This window comes from Corvus cornix, chromosome 1A (assembly GCF_000738735.6).
Source record: "Corvus cornix cornix isolate S_Up_H32 chromosome 1A, ASM73873v5, whole genome shotgun sequence".
Taxonomy (NCBI): Eukaryota; Metazoa; Chordata; class Aves; order Passeriformes; family Corvidae; genus Corvus; species Corvus cornix.
In genome coordinates, this window is record NC_047057.1 from 14,749,308 (window position 1) to 14,765,793 (window position 16,486).

At 41.5% G+C, this 16,486-nt stretch overlaps 1 protein-coding gene across 5 annotated transcripts in view; it reads right to left on the bottom strand.

Moving 5' to 3' along the window:
- CELSR1 (cadherin EGF LAG seven-pass G-type receptor 1) overlaps positions 1-16,486 on the bottom strand; it is a 167,032-nt gene that overhangs the window by 68,829 nt on the left and 81,717 nt on the right. For all 5 annotated transcript variants that reach the window (XM_010395590.3, XM_019283621.2, XM_010395593.3 and 2 more), the window contains exons 3-5: positions 9,152-9,374; positions 4,612-4,727; positions 1,886-1,974 (exon numbers count right to left, since the gene is read on the bottom strand). In XM_010395590.3, the coding sequence (XP_010393892.1) occupies positions 1,886-1,974; positions 4,612-4,727; positions 9,152-9,374 (428 nt within the window). The remainder of the gene's footprint in view (positions 1-1,885; positions 1,975-4,611; positions 4,728-9,151; positions 9,375-16,486) is intronic.

Below are 16,486 nucleotides of genomic sequence, written 5' to 3' on the forward strand. Positions count from 1 at the left end.
TGAGCTGCCCCCTCCAGCCCAAACTTAACCATTCTGCAAAAAATACTGCTAAGGGGAAGGTGATGACCTCGGTCTCTCACACGGACAGCAAAGGGCACGGTGCTACTCTCCACACAGTGACCCTGCTTTTCATCAGTTTCATGTCATGCAAGTGGCAAAGGCAGTGAAGTCAGCAGTGTTTCCTGGTGTTTCCCTCTGCTCTCCCTCTCTGCCCTGAATTTCCTCCTGTTCAGTGGAGACTGGCTCATTTCACTTCAAAAAACTCGGGCAGAAGAAGAAAATGATGACAGGACACACATGTTAACAACGAAAAAACATCAGCTGCTAACATGGCTCACCTACCAGTCTGCTTGAACTGCAGCAAGCCCTGAAAATGAGGCAGGGGTTTATTTTTAACATCTGTGTCAGATCTCTTTGCCTTTTAAAGAGTGTCTTTCAGCTGCTCGGGCCCCTTATCTGCTCAATGGCACTTCAGAGAGCTGCTCCAGCGGCTCTCCCTGTGCTCAGGAGCCTGAAAGCTGGAGTGTCCCTCCACTGCCTCAGCAAGTGCTGTTCACTCTGCTAGAGTCATCCTCTAAGAAATATGTACACATGGAAACAGGGCATACTGCAGATTGTGAGCAAGAGCCTCACCATGTCCACAGATGCATGCATGGCAACACACCAAGTTTCACTTTTATTTCTCTGGGCTCCAGACAGCAGAGTATATAACGTATCTTAAGCACAAAACTTAATTAAGTTTTAAAATTTTATTTAAAAAATATAAAATACTAACAGAAAGCTTTTCATTGCCTTGATAAAATATCCTTAGGCTAGGAGACCCTATCTAGGAGTCAGAATAAAATTTTAATCCTCCCATTCAAACTGCCACACAAACTGTGATGAAAGGATGCAGCACTGGGAAATAAAGAACTTGCTGACCATATTAATCCTTCATCTTCCATTCAGCTTCCTACACCAGTATCCTGTTTCCTTTTTAACAGCCAACAATGCTTCTCTATTTCCTTACATGATCCCCCATAATGCTATCATGTCAGACTTAAAAGCAATGCTTCTTAGTCACTAAATGAATTCTCTAATTTTTGTTATGGTTTATAGAAGATCTCTGACATCTACCTGTAAACAGTGACACTGTACACTCTAAAAGCCTACTTTCTGGTTCATCATGAAATGGCTGCTTTGCACAGAGAGCCTGCAATCCTTTTAATTCCGTCAGACTGACACCATGACCAAGTGACAGTGACCAAGGGTGCAGCTGAGGGACAGGGACCCCAGAGTCCACCTCTGAGTGACATGGACAGCATTCAGTGATATCTTTTGCATTTCTCTTGTGTATCTTTTTATAAAGCAGACAAAAAATTACTGAGTAAGACAGTGCTTTACTACTGATAGGTGTGAACCATTTAATAATCATATTTTCCAAACCAGAGAAGCTAGTGCAAGCTAAACTTGTCATTTGACACAAGAAAATACAGCTATAGGGAAGAATTTTCTTTGTTTCAGAAAATTCTACACTAATAGCTGGCTGTTATTACACTGAAGGCTCCTCCATAGCACAACTCCTTAACAAGATACAAGTGAATCAGTTGGGTTAGATACACTGACACTTGTAACAGTTTAAAAAACTGAAAATTAAAATAGTTCCAAGTACCTGATGTACTACGTCTGATTTTGCCTTCCTGGGTCAAAACTCAAAAGCCCTATGAGAGAATATTTGTCCCAGGCAAGGTTAGCAAGACTAGTACCATTTGTGCAGAGCTATACCAATGTGCCTGGTTAAATAAATAAAATTCAGGTCACCTGCATATGTCAGGTCAGAGCTAGATGACCCACACCTCTGTTGCTGTATAAATAGTAGGGTTATCACCAACACAGTCAGTCTTACCTTATTGTAGTACTGCACCTGAACCGAGTGCCACTGCCCATCGCTGACCCCTCCCGCAATGAACGGCGCCACTGTAGTGGTTGTCTCTCCTGCAAAAACAGGGGGAAGGGAAAAATAAGTCACCATCACTGCAAGAAACACAGAGAGACTCTCATTGGGCACACATGCAACTACCTTGCTTCATCAGGGGGGAATTTGGGTTTTGTCCTGCAAGACAATAAATAACCCCAGTTTCATGGAGTTACTCTGGTGCACAAAAACCAGCTTCCTGTGCATTTGGGTGAATTATGTTATTTTTTATCATGTTTCTGTAAAGCATGGTAGCAGATGCATTAGGTAGATACAGCTGTTGCTGAAGTGATCAGCTGAGGGAGAAATGTACATGAATTTCCCTGCATTTCTGCCAAAAGCACCCTTTGAGGTTTTTTTACTATGATGACTATTGTGATGGGATATTTTGTCAGGGAAGGGAAGCCTACTCCCTGTTAGAGCTGAGAAAGCAAAATCCAAAAGTACCCATGGTAACCTTGGGCCCAGCAAAATTTTACCAGTGATTAATGAAATTATTGGCAGCCTTTAGGTATTTAAATTTGAAAGCAAGACATTGCCATTGCAATTGGAAAGCTGAAGCTTTTAAGCCAGGACTGAGTCAGCAGAACCAGCTCAGTAACCAGGCATATCTGTTTCGAGGTAGCAGCAAAATAAACATTCATGTTGAAAGTACATAACAGGCCTGGCACAGAGAAGGGATTGCTCGCTTTTGCCTTTTTTTTTTTTTAACAGTTGGAAAATTCTACATAATAAACCACAGGAAAAGTAACTCCCCCCTGTAAGCTAACAAAGCTCATAGTATTGTTGAGCTTAAAATGTACTTTCAACTCTCTATCTGCAACAAATACCTAAGTGAAACATTATTCTTGTGTCCCCTACTCTCCTTTAACTCTCATCCCTCATATTTCTGTTATTTAAACAGTACATATTTCAGCTTAGCATGTATGACATCCTGCTGTGATGGTTTTTATCATATAGTGATAAAATCTGTGCTAATAACTGGGCTTTTTACTCACCTATCAAGTGTCTGAAAAAGAAAGATCATTGTTCTGCAATCTTTTTGCTTTGCTTTCTGTGAAAAAGTTGTTGCGACAGGTAATAAAGTGAGATCAGGTGTCCAAAACTTGTACTGTTCGTTAAAAGCCACTTAAAACTATAAAACATAAACCATTCTCCTTCCAAAGAAAATACCATTTGTAATATGCAGGACCAGACCTGCTCTCAGGTGCAGCAGTGCAAATCTAAATTTAGTTTCATGTATCTTAAAGGAGTTCTTTCACATTCAAATGCATACAAGTGCAAGCAGAATTTATTTTTTTCCCATTCATCCTCAGGGTACCTTCCAAGCAATTTGGTTCAAGTTTAGACAGGCGGAGCAGAGCTACAGAAGAAAGCACATCTCTCTGCAGCACACTATTTCATTACACTAATCCATTCAGAAACCTGCCTTAAAATCTAATTTGGACAACTTTGAGGTAATAAAGGGGAAATGTAACCGGATCTCTTCAACCCAAAGGGCCCAGATATTCACTTAAGCATCGCTGGTAAATCAGTGGGGTCACACAGGATTTACCATGGGGTCTGAGGGCAGCAGCCATCACTGGTGATGAGTGTGCAACACCAACGTGGGCTGTGCTTCTGCTTCTATGGCTTTACTGCTTGCAATGTCTCACTCTCCACAAAAATAAAACAGGAGGTGACTTGAACTCCAATGTCTATCCTGAATATGGATAACGGGAAATAGCGGGATTAGCTCCTGAATTGCGTGCCCAATACAGAGGCATAAACATCTCGCTTGACCTACACATAACTCCACGTGACTTACAGGACAACAGCCTTCCCCAGATATTTGTCTTTGTCTCAATGGAAAAATACCTTAAACCTGAGACAACCAGAGGTTGTCTGCACTACTGAGATTTCGTTTAGTCACCAAAGCCTTGCCACTGAAAGCACAGATCTGCTTCTGGGGATATATACTGCTTGAACGTTGCCTGTCAGCCCTCCTCTCTCTTCTCCTACAAGCTCCAGAAGACACTGGCTTAGTCCTAGTGCAGAAAGCAAGCAAATGCCAAAGCTGCCACTTGTTTCCTGGCCTACTGTAGCAATGAGTGGGCAGCTAAGCTCTCCTAAATTTGTTGTTGTTTATGGCTTCTTCTAAGAGGAGATGCTTCTCCAGTGCAGAAATGCATTCTAGAGACAGCACTGCTCCTCCTCAATCCCTAATGAATGACAGGCAGTTTTCACTTCTGCTAGCTTTTCCTTTGGCTTGCACGGATTATTTAGATAACATTTATGCACCTATGTTCCTCTGATGGTGTAGTGTAAAAATGCATAAACACACAACACTTATCACAGTGTGATAAAGAGAAGTCTCATTTAAGCAAACACTGGCATGGGGGCCAACATTCAGGCTAGCCCCAATCTTTTATAGTAGTCATAAACTCTGGCTTTTATAACTGATATGTTGACAAGCTCCTGCCTACGACCGTGAGTGTAATCACCACAAACCGCTACAATCTAGAGTACACCCGGCATCAGTTGTGTACTGTGCAATGTCAGCCAGTAAATTAATGAGGCAGCAAATAGCCATATAAAATCACTGAAGTGCATTTCCAAACAGCTTGAGAGGATCTTCTGACCTCTAGCAGAAACGCTCAACTCAGATGGGACCTCACCTGCAGAGAAGGTGAGCTGGATCTGCTCCTCAATGATCTCCAGGGCAATGAAATCGTGCTTCTCGTTGAAACGCCCATTGTAGAGGAGGAGAGCATTCCTCTCCCTGGTTGCAAACCTAGAACACAGAGACATGGAGTTAGTTTCTGCTATAACAGCTTATGGATTGAAGACTGATGGTCAAGTCACCCAGAAGAAAGATGGCATTGTGTTTAGCAGAAGAACAAGCCTTTGAATCAATCTTCAGACAGAAAATTGTAAAACTGAGGAGTCAGCCACAGGATAAATCTACTCTTTCACAATCAACAAGGCAAGCAGATGAGAATTACAGAAATCTACCCTGCAGAGGTCTGCTGACCCTCAGGAGGGCTAAAATTAGGCAGACACAAGATGCAACAGCAGTATCTGACACTTGCCAAACAGTAGCACTTCCTGTGCTCTGCAAACAGTCTGACAGCTAGAAAGCATTTTCACATCAAAGGGGGGATCCTTGCTGCCTGCTTGCTGTCTAAATGCTACAGGGTCCTAGGACAGTCATCAACTGATTAAAAAAGCCTGATGGGGAGGTCAGGGGAAAGAAGAATAAGTGTTACTTTAATAACGCCATGTAGAAAATCAGGGTTAGTCAATCAACAGGTCAGTCAATTGGAGGAAGGAAAATAAACACTTAAATGATTTCACTAAATCAGCACCAATAGGTGCATTTTGGTTTTATTTTTCTTGTGCTACTAATATGGGATGTATCTTTCTACCAGAAAAAGGGGCAACCCCACTTTTAAAAAAGGCTTGTTCTCTTTTTTTGTCAGCACAGAACATTTTTTTCAAATTTCTGCTTGTTGTGAGTATTTTATAATTTTTAATTTAATTCTCTTATCTCTGGAGAGTTGCACACAGCTTTCATCTACTCAGAAATGCAAAAAAAAATTATTACACTTTACATTAACATTTTTACAAAGATTAATATTAGATAAAGAGAGAAAAAGAGAGAAACCATGGGAATTTCTTATGTTTCCCAATGGCAGTTTACTCTGATTTTGTATTTTGAACTTCAGGAAATATGGCTGATTTAAATGAACCCACTTTTCCTACAAATGAATGAAATGCTGAACACAGCTAATGAAAATTGTCTTCCACACACAATAAGAAGTGACTCTTGTGCCTGTCCTATCTTGTCTAATAGCAAAACTCTCATGTGATGCAACAAAACCCACATTCAGAGAATGTGAATGAAGCAGTATTTTAGAATACCAGGGTTGGTATTTGAAAGAAAAAGTTTCAAAGACAAATAATATTTTTTACCAGAAGTTGTTTGTTAGATATATGTATGTTGTGGATCACAGTGAGTAAAGACATTTCAGAATTTGAGCTACATGGAAATGGGAAATTTTATTAATATATTTTTTAATGTTTTTGAAGGATTATGAATTGTTCTGGTTCAAAAAAAAGAAATCACAAATTTGATATTACCCGTAAAATACAAATTTCAAAGAATATGTATTATACTCCATCAAAATATTAATTAATATTTTGATTACTTTTAATCAGTTTTGAAATACATATTTATTTCTAGCTTTGTTTATCATAATATTATACAAGTAAAAGGCAAACTAAATTAATTACAATACCATTGAAATATATCAATACTATCAAAAAATGGTTTAGTTTTCACTTTTCACCATGAAACATTTCATCCAAAGGACAAAAAAATATGTAAAACATTTCCCAATACTATTTTTTCATGGATAACTGCTTTATCCAAATATTTTGATCACATTTATCCACAATATATATGAGCAAAGGAAATAGGAATAATACTAGTGATGCTTCTTCAGTGGGCAGGAAGATTTAGCATGATTAGCAACAACAGGAAGCTTAGTTCTGTTTGAATATATTTTCTCATATTCTTACAATTTCTTACTATAATTTTAAGTATGAAACCATTATTTATTAAACTATTACATTATTAAGCCATTTTGTATATTTCTTTATCTTTGCTCAGTTCCATTCTTTGTGACTAGTCAAAAGCAACTTTTGTATCATACTCATTGTTAAAAGCACTGCTGCTTTTGAACTTGTCTGGTTATCACCCACTAGCTGGGGGAAAAAATACTGGTCTTTAATAGAAGGGATATGTTTAATTTCATGACATAGGAAACAGAAGACTCTTTTTTAGAGAATTTTGCATAAACAATAAGAAAACCTCTCCAGTACCAGTGTCTCTTGGAGTGAAGGAGTAGTAAGTGTTGGAATTAAGCAAGGAAGATACATAATATTGGGAGCAGAAAGACATGCATGGTCATAACCTAAATACTTTAAAACTCATTTTAGTTATGAGACTGGACAATGCAAACATCCTGCTCTTTGCTAGGTGTGGGTCACGAGTCACCTGAGGCCGAGGGAAGTTGGACATCCTGGGATTTTACGAATGCTCCGAAATCACAAAATATGTAACGGCAAATCATCATCATTAGCAGTCAAACTGCTAATTCTTGCTGATCCTCACATAATGTTTTCCTCCTCCACTAAGGGATAATAAAAGCCAAAGAAATAGCTAGTGTAAATAGAAGTGAACTTCAGGTGTGAAAAGCTAAATGTGTTGTCATTCCAGACAGGGTGGGATGAACCTCATGATGGCCTAGAATTCTTATAGTCACACTGAGTGGACTAAGTGGTGTTTAGCTCATGACTAAATATGCCATTGTGGTTCTAAAGATGGTGAAGAAACCCTGGTGTAAGCACTACCTTTGTACAGTACTTTGCTATTTCTCAGTAACCCCTACACAGAGCATTTGAGTCATTTTAACTTGAAGCACCCTAAACGTCAAAGCTCTCTTTCCAAAAGCCTGAAAAATGACACCTCATGGCTGAGGGGACAAGTCAAGGGTAGTGCAGGCAATTCATGCTGGCAGCCAGCCCAGACTGCTCCTTTGTTTGCTCTCTCACTGTAGGTCTGAGAAATCCAACAGAGTCTTTTGCTCTTCAGTTTTTCTGTGTACTTAGACCTAATGCTCTAAAACAATCTTCACAGGCACAATTCTTCCTTGCCTTGGCTTGTGTGCAAACCATGTCTGTGCTTTCTGATTTAACCAAAATGTCAAGATTCCATAAAATTTCGACTTTGGGATTAAGGCAGATGAAAGATAAAATGATAGAATCATAAAATGATAGAATGGTTTGGGTTGGAAGAGACCATAAAGACCACCTAGTTCCAACCACCCTGCCATGGGCAGGGGCATTTTCTGCTAGACCAGGTTGCTCCAAGTCCCATCCAGCCTGGCCTTGGACATTTACAGGGATGGGGCATTACTTACTTATATTAACAGAACATAAGGCATGGGGAGTCCCTCTGGGATCTTATTTCAGGAAAGTAAACTATGCTGAAGGACAGTACTAAAAAACATGCTGTATAAAAGTGATCTGGCACAGATGTGAAACACCAGGTAATGGCTGGGTGCTGGAGGGGACATAAGCCTGAAGGTGTTCTCCCTGACCACTTTCTCTGGACAGACACACAGACAGGTCTGTCCTTGCAGCTGCTGTTATACCTGTTAAAAATTCCCCAGCCCTGCTCTTTGGGGTCAGGACTAACACATTTTGTGTTGTTTACTCACAGTTAGCTGTGAGGGAAAACCAAAAGTCAATCCTGACTGGCTAAACCATGGGAAAGCTGCAAACCTACCCCCTCCCTGGAGAAGAGGCATGTGTGCACCTGAAGCTCTGGCTCCACACCAAGCAAATCCTATGTCTGACCCAGGAAGTCTTCTCCAGAAAAGGGGTTTTTCCCAGGCAAGGGAGAGCTCTTGCCCATGACTGCGGCTGCTGTCATTGCTCTTCCTTGCCTACTTGAGCACCCCCAGGGGAAAAGTGACAGCCCAGAAGAAGACTGCCCAACATGGGGCAGATGGGATGGGGATAAGACTACTTGTGCCTGGGAGCTGGGATGGACCCAGAAGCAGGACCTGGGTATGAAGGCCAGAAGGAGCTAGGCGAGGAGCTGGATCAGATGGGGTTGTCCCAATCCCAAGGCTGAGGACCACTGGAAAGCAAGAACCTGAGAAGGACCAGACTATGCTTAGCCATGGCCTGACATGCCCAGGTCCTCTCACAGGTGGGGAAACAGGAGACAGGAAGAGTGCTCCCAAATGAGGAGCACAAACGGATGGGTTCTGAAGCTGGGCTGAAGGTCAAGAAGCCAAAGGCCCAGCTAGTAAAAGTGTCAAACCCAACATCCACCCCGGCACTTCTGTGGCTGAAGGCTGCTGATGGGTGGCCAGAGTGGTCCTGGTTTCCCTTCTCCCCACTCCATCACCCTGAGTTACAACAGGGAAGGTCGTGAGTCAGCAATTCAGAAACATCCACAGAAGGGCAGAAAACCAAATGCTTTCAAATAACATGCCAGTGCCCTGCTCGCAGGAGTCACCGTCAGAAATCCCCACAGTGACCTTCAGGGGTAGGTCTTCGGTGGGTAACACTATGTGACAAACAGTCCCAAGCTCAAGCAAGAAGCCATCAGCCACAGAACCCTTCCCCGCTGGGACTTACATGAGGGAGACAGTGAAGTGGAAGCGCTGCCGCAGGCCCTTGAAGGTGATGAAGGACTGAGGGGGGAAGCTCCTGGTGGTCATCTCGCAGTACGGCCGCTCGTACTCGCCTGGGGGGCACTCGCACTTGAAGCCCCCGATGAGCAGGTTCACGCAGGTTCCTCCATTCTTACACACCCCTGGAGCACAGCGGCCAGAGCGTGCGTTCACCTCACAGGACTCTCCTGCAAGGGGAGAAGCAGACATCAGGGAAGGTGACACCTCACCCCAGCAGCAAGCTGTGACACTCAGCTACCCAAGTGGTTCTGCTACAGGTTAAGCTGCTTCCAAACTTCTACACCCGACCTCCTAAGCAACCGAGGTACAAGCCTGTGACTGTTGGGGTAAGGATGTTGTATCTTCTTCAAGTCTGAATTTTCAGGGAAGTGTGGGATATGATTTGCTGAGTAATCCTCTTGCAAATATCCAACAACATTGGCCTCTGGTTTTCAGATTCCTTGGTTGCTTCCAAACTGGGTGACAAATATAGAGCTGGTGACAGACAGATCTAGATGGAAGGAGGTAAAAAACCTGCACATTCCCTGTCAACCAAAATATGTGCAAATTATTTTTGGTGCTTCACTACAGTTGGAAATTGTGTAAAACAGATAAATGCTTTCACTTTGTCTTGAATGGAATTTGGCTTTGCTGCCCATTGTGGCAACAGGGCATGGATGAGCTCATGACAAAGCTCTCAAAATTTCTATGGCAAGAATAAGCAGGATACAGATGACATATGGATTGCTTCCACCTTTTCCCACAAATGCATCCTGCAGGTGATGACCATTTTCTGAACCCTTTGGAGCAGGGCGTGGTAACTCTCCACAGAAGTTACAGATTCTGTGTGCCACTTGCTAAAGTGTTTCACCCCTAAATACTTCATCTTTATTCATCTCCAAAGCATGAAGGAAGGTGTGTTAAATACAATACTAAAGAATGCAGTGTCTTGCTTTGTGCATATGCTGTGGGTTTTTTTCCTGTGCTTGCCCAAAATCTGAGAATGAATCCAAATTTAAAAGAAGTAACGTAGAGAGGATATTCATTTTAAAAAATCTGCTGCAGTTGGGACAAAAGCAGCTGCTGAATTAATCATTGTACAGAAAGCTAAACCCTCTGTATGAGTTAATTAGTTAACATTTGTGTTTTGACATGTGTCTTCCTGTGGTATAAAGCATGTTCACATCCCACATGTAAAACTGTTCAGAGAAACTGGAGGAGGCATATAGTTGAATTGAACCAAGTAACTGTGTCTGACAAATAAATGTAGAGCAAAACTACTCAACACAGCCAGCTGAAGGACCAGATTTCTAACAGCTCAGTGCTTGCATTATTACTCGCCACCAGGTGATACAATTACATTGGGACAGGCTCTTTACAGTTGTGCTCAGCAACAGGACAAGAAGGGGCAACGGGCACAGACTGAAAAGTAGGAAGTTCCATCTGAGAATGAGGAAAAACTTGTCTCCTTTGAGGGTGACAGCGCACTGAAATGGGCTGCCCAGAGAGGCTGTGGAGTCTCCTTCTCTGGAGATATTCAAAACCCATCTGGATGTGATCCTGCATAACTTGCTCTAGGTGTACCTGCTTTAGCAGGGGGTTGGATAGCAGAGACCCCTTCCAACCCCGACCATTCTGTGATTGATTCAAGCACAGTTAAAACCATGAAAATACATTCCTGTAGGAAAGTAAAAGCAGCAGGAGCTGTGGGCAGTGACTCATTAACAAAGGCAAATTTAAATGGAAACTTTTGCTCTATTTGCTGCCCCACAGCCCTGCTCCCACAGGTTCCCACGCCAAAGCTGCCCACACCAGGAGGCAGGCTGCAGCCAGCAGTACTGCTGCACCCAAACCAGGATCTGCACCTCCTTTCTGGGCCAGGCTGTAAGCTGACGTGGTTTGCAGCTGGTTTAGCCAATGCCCCAAGGGTAGTGATCTCTGAGATAAGGTGAGGTGGGCAGCCTGGTGGTTTTGGCTCTCCAGCTTTGCTGCCTTTTTCTTCTCACATCAGCATCACGTGCCTTTCAGACAGGTATGGTTTAAGCTGGCAAAAAGCAGGAGCAAACACAAGACTGCTATGATCAGGAGCCAGGCAAATGCACTCCCCATCCAGGTGGGCTCAGCTCTGGAGGATCGACCTGCTCTGTGCCTTACTCTGAACTATACCCATATAGCCTTGAGACCAAGTCTGTGCTTAGAGCTTTGCCACTTCAGCACTGATGTTCCTACATTCTCACTTTAACATATTAAGTGAATGCTGTGAAAATCACTTGATAAGTATCTTCCTGTTTCCATTTATCAGCTCTACGTATCAGGCAAGATTATGTGAATACACTTTCCTTAATACTTTTAAATGCTCTACAGCGTGTTTCCTTTGGAAAAAATGATACATATCATCCAAGACAGGAAATTCCCCTGGTATATAGGATATGTCATACGCAGTGCACACACGCATCAGATGTTTTAGGAGGACATTACAGCAAGCACTTGTTGATGATTCACTACATAAGCACAGCCCTTATACACATATCTTGTGTACCAAAACACTCAAAAAAATGGAAAAACAAAATTCCTATAGAAAGACAAAACACAGGCTTGTTGCTTTAAAAAAAGTTGTAGGATATTTTGTGAAATAAGCCTCTGACTCAGAGAGAGACTCTCATCAAGGCTTTCTGGGAACAGAATGATGTATTTTGGAAAAGCAAATAACACGCAGGCTTGAATACACAGAGAGAGAAAGGGTGAGCTAAAAGGAGAGATTCCTGGCATTGCAGCATGCTGAGGAAATGCCATGGCGATACAGAGGTGAAATACAAAAGCTTAAGCTGGAAGTCATTGATGGCTCTGTATGAATTCTGTGATATAACAAGAATGTACAGACCATTTATTTAGATACCTGTACTTATACAAGCCATAAAACTATTTAAGACAAAAGAAAGCTTACAGAAAAGTTCTATTGAATTGTGTTTATTATTTCTTTTCATTATGATGTCTAAAGGAGTAAATTAAAAGAATATACCTCAAGATTCTTTGTCCTATATTCATTCAGCTGTAGCATCATTGATGTCCCAGTTACTAAAATTATTCTGAATTCTCTTAAGTCTGTAATCTAAATGAGAGCTGCATTTGATGCATATTCTTTGATGTTGAATTTTCATATTTTGTGTATTTACCAAAATACATTAAAATAGTGGTTTTGAAATCTCAACTGCAAATCCAAGGTGTTACTGTGATTCGAGGTACAAAGGTTACCAAAAAACCTTGTTTTATGCACTTAAAAACCTTAATTATAATTTTTTCCAAAAGTGCCTGGAATTATTTAGAAACAAAACATTTTTGCCTTTATGGAGTAGCCATCTGAGCAAGAATTCAAAGCACTGCTTTGATCAGGACTGGCAGCAGAAGGCATCTTTGTGTCACTCTTGGGTTTGTCACTTCCAAGGGCAGCCAACTCCCCTTGGACACATCGCTGTCCCACAGCTCTCCCCTGCAGGAGCTGTGAGGCACAGCTTAAAAACCATCCTCAGAATTTGAACCGAAGCCTGCATGGACTTGAAGGAAGAGCTGGCTGCTGGCTGGAGCTGGAGTCAGAAGGCCCTAAGGGAAGAGCTACTTGAGCAGCAGAAAAGGAAGGGAGCTGCACGCGCCAGCCTTCGGGAATGAAAAGCGCCTGTGTGCCTGCTTGCAGCTGAAGGTCGGAGGGCTGGGATGCGCTGTCAGAAGGGAGGCCTTACAGTCTGGTAGGAAAAAATAGTACAGAAGAGGGAGAGCTGCTGTGCAGTGAGGGTCTGGAGGGGCTGGGGTGATAAAAGCACAGCCCAAATAGCTGTCACACAAAGCCTGGGGTCGGTCTGTGATGTTGGCGATGGCAACATGGCTCAGCCACTCACCCAGCCCGTGAAACCCTTCTTTGCTCCTCACAGCACTTCCTTAACTAATATGATTTTATTTTTCACATTGCATTTTAGGAATCACTGAACAAACTAGTTACACATCACAGCTCTGTGAAATCCAAGCAGGGGATGTGAAGATCAGCTCCTCCAGCTGCTAAAGCTAAAGCATGCACTGTCAGATAACACGGGCTGTGGCTGCCTGTTATCTGCTGGCAGATTCCTGGGCTTTGAAAAAATTCTGGCCCTTGCCAGAAATCACTTTAGTGTGACATGACAGTAGCTGATCTTATAGGCTCCCAATTAATATTGATGACTCTTAAAGATGAGTCCTGTGGATTTTCTGCAGCCCTTTATGTTGTGCTTCCCATTTTTAAAGCCCTTGAGATCAAAACATCATAGTTGCTTTTGACACTGCATCCTATTCACAAACATCCTGTCTTTAATACATATCCTCTTTAATTTTAGGACTAATGCTACAAAGATGTTAATCATAAAATTTCTGTTGCTAAGTTTATGTAAGTGAGGACACCACAATATCAGGTGCAAAATAACAAGAACAGGCAAAGACAAAGGCTTGTTAGATTTGGTCTTCCTCTGACCTATTCCAAATAAAGTAATGAAGGTTTAACTAATAAACAATAAATGCTGATGAAAAAAGTGAAAAGAAATAATAATAAGCTGTCTTAAAACTGAGACAATAATATCCCAGTTGCAAATGCCTTCTGAGCTAACATTGTGGGTTTCAAGTAGCACACTGGTGCCCATCAATGAGCTGGTCTTCGCAGAAATCTGTGGTTTTGCTGATGAGTTGTTTGACATAACAACAACATTGTATAATGTTTAAAAGCTTTCTGGAAGCAACATAATGGCATCCAACTACATAGAGAATTCCTCTTCACATCAGTTTACTGCAGTGTGTTTCCCCAATATACCAGTTTAGGGACTAGTCCTCAAAATTTTTTACTATTCTCTGATTGTTTTCAACTGAAACACTACATTAAATATATATTTACAGGAAGCAGCAGATCTGCATTGATACTCTTTTTTTTTTTTCTTCAGTTTCCCTGGGCATGTTAGTTTTTCACTCACTGTCTGTGACTGTTTGACTTGAACTGATTCTTTTCCCCTCTCCTCATCCTGCCACTTGTTCTAGATACATATTAATCTTCTCTATGTTTATAGTTGCATTACCAGAATAAAAATCATTTTGAGAAGCTGATTTGAGCAGCCCACCTAAAATGGTATACTTTAAACTGGAAAGGAGAATACACAAGAAATAAGGCAAAAGGAGAAACAACAAGAAATAGAACAACTAAATTCTTCAAACAATTCCCATTGACCCTTTGCCCTAATAAAGAACCAGCTATCATTAAAAACGTATTTGCTATCTTGCACATTATGGGAAATCAATCCTCCTTTTCCTCTAGTAACAAAAGCACTACTAACCTTACATGACAATTGGCACCAAAGTAATCAGTGCCCTAAGTAATAAGAAGGTTGTTAAAAACAAATTAGCTGCAGAATCTACTTGGAAATCTCTACTGGAACAAGAGATAAAGAGGTTGGGATCCAGCGCTTTAGGGGTGGTTTCACCGCAGTTCAGACTGAGTGGGAGTTACCATAGTCCCCTCCTTTCCCCAAGCACGCCGCAGTTTCCTCCCCCTCCCTTGTGCAGGCATTCATGTAATCCTGCAGTTGACTGATTTGTAGAGCTAAGATGGCAAAACACCATTCATTTCTTTATTGAAGGGTTAGTGATCTTCCAATTAAGTCCCTCCTAGGATTGATGGGATGAATAGCACAGCAAGCACGTGGGAAGGAGGCAGGACCATGCACCCAGGAATAAGAATGAAGGAATGGTCTGAGAAAGGTTTAACTGTTATGGAAATACAGCTTTAAGCCATTTTAGATGGCTCACATGTGAGTCTAGTGGCTCAATGCTTGCCTTAAGTGAACTGGCTCAACATCTCCAGTAGATACCCACCTCTCTCCACTGATTGTACATGGATATACTGCAGGAAAATTTGCCTAAACCATAGGTGCAAGTCAAATAATAAAAATTAGCATTGGATTTTGCCCATAAAGGAAAATTAATGACTTCAATGGCTCTGTGGTGCATAAGTCCACCCTCAGAACCTCGTGGGACGTCAGCCTTACCTCCCAGCAAATTGACAGCAAATGCCAATTACCAATGAAATGTGAGACAAACAGAAACACTAGCCAACTCATTCTGAATGATGGGGAAGCTGGATCAAATAGAAGTTAGAAGCCACTGGTGTACTAGTGACTGAGATTAATTAGGGGACAACTAAATTCATGTACCATTTTACATTTGACTCAGAAGTGTTATTTGAATAACAGATGTAAAATCTGGGTTTGTTAGAAATCAAGGGCCAAACCCCTACAGCCACTTCAGAGAGGCCATGCAGACTCAATACTATTGACACTGATGGTCATGACTTTGTGAGGTTTCTAAATTACACTGCTACTAAACCTTAAAACTTGAAAATACATTTTGGTCTTTCCTTTCACTCATTTGTTTACATTTTTAGCACTGGGACTGATTTAGGTTAATTTAAATTATCCCAAATCCTCTTATAGGGAGAAACACCAGCTTAAGGTCTATTTTACAGTTTCCCTCCTTTCTTTTGCTTTCTGCTTCCTTTGCTGCTTTCTGCCTTATAAAGGCATATTATGAGAAGCAGGTTGAAGTAAAATAATACATAAATACCTCTACAGACATACTCCACACATACACATTCACACTGCTGACTTGCAGTGACAGCTGTCCTGCAGAATTTCAGTTGCTCACCATTCCAGATTTAATAACATGTATTTGCAGGAGAGTAACCTGACTTTATAACACTAAGCAAAGTAACATTCCTCTCACACTACGTATATAGCTTGCCAAGCAGTTCTCTGAAGTGATAGGTAGAAGTGATTCTATAATAAGATACTCCGGAAATCACCCTTTTATCTCTGGATCTACTTTAGTTTTTCCGTGGGCATAAGCACTAAGCTCTGAGCTGGTGGGAAGGAAGTGTGCAGAATTAGCACTGCTCTTTTGGATACATATACATATATATAGATATATCTTATACCTCTCCTTTACCATCACCCTTCTCCCTTCCCTGTGCTTCTTCCATAAAGTTCTCCCTAGGCATCCCTGATAACTCACAATTCAGATTTTCAAAAATCATGACTCAGCTAAATAAGGGTCACAAGATTTTTAACCATGAGATGCCTTAAAATAACGAATGTGAGGAGCTTTTTATTCTCTTTTATTTGCCTCTGAAGCTGTGGGTGTCATCTGCTGGCCTAAGGCATCTAAGAGTTCTTGGCAGTAAAATTCCAGCCCAAAATGTAGAACCAAAATTGTCTGTTCTGAGGGAGCTCCCATTCCCCCT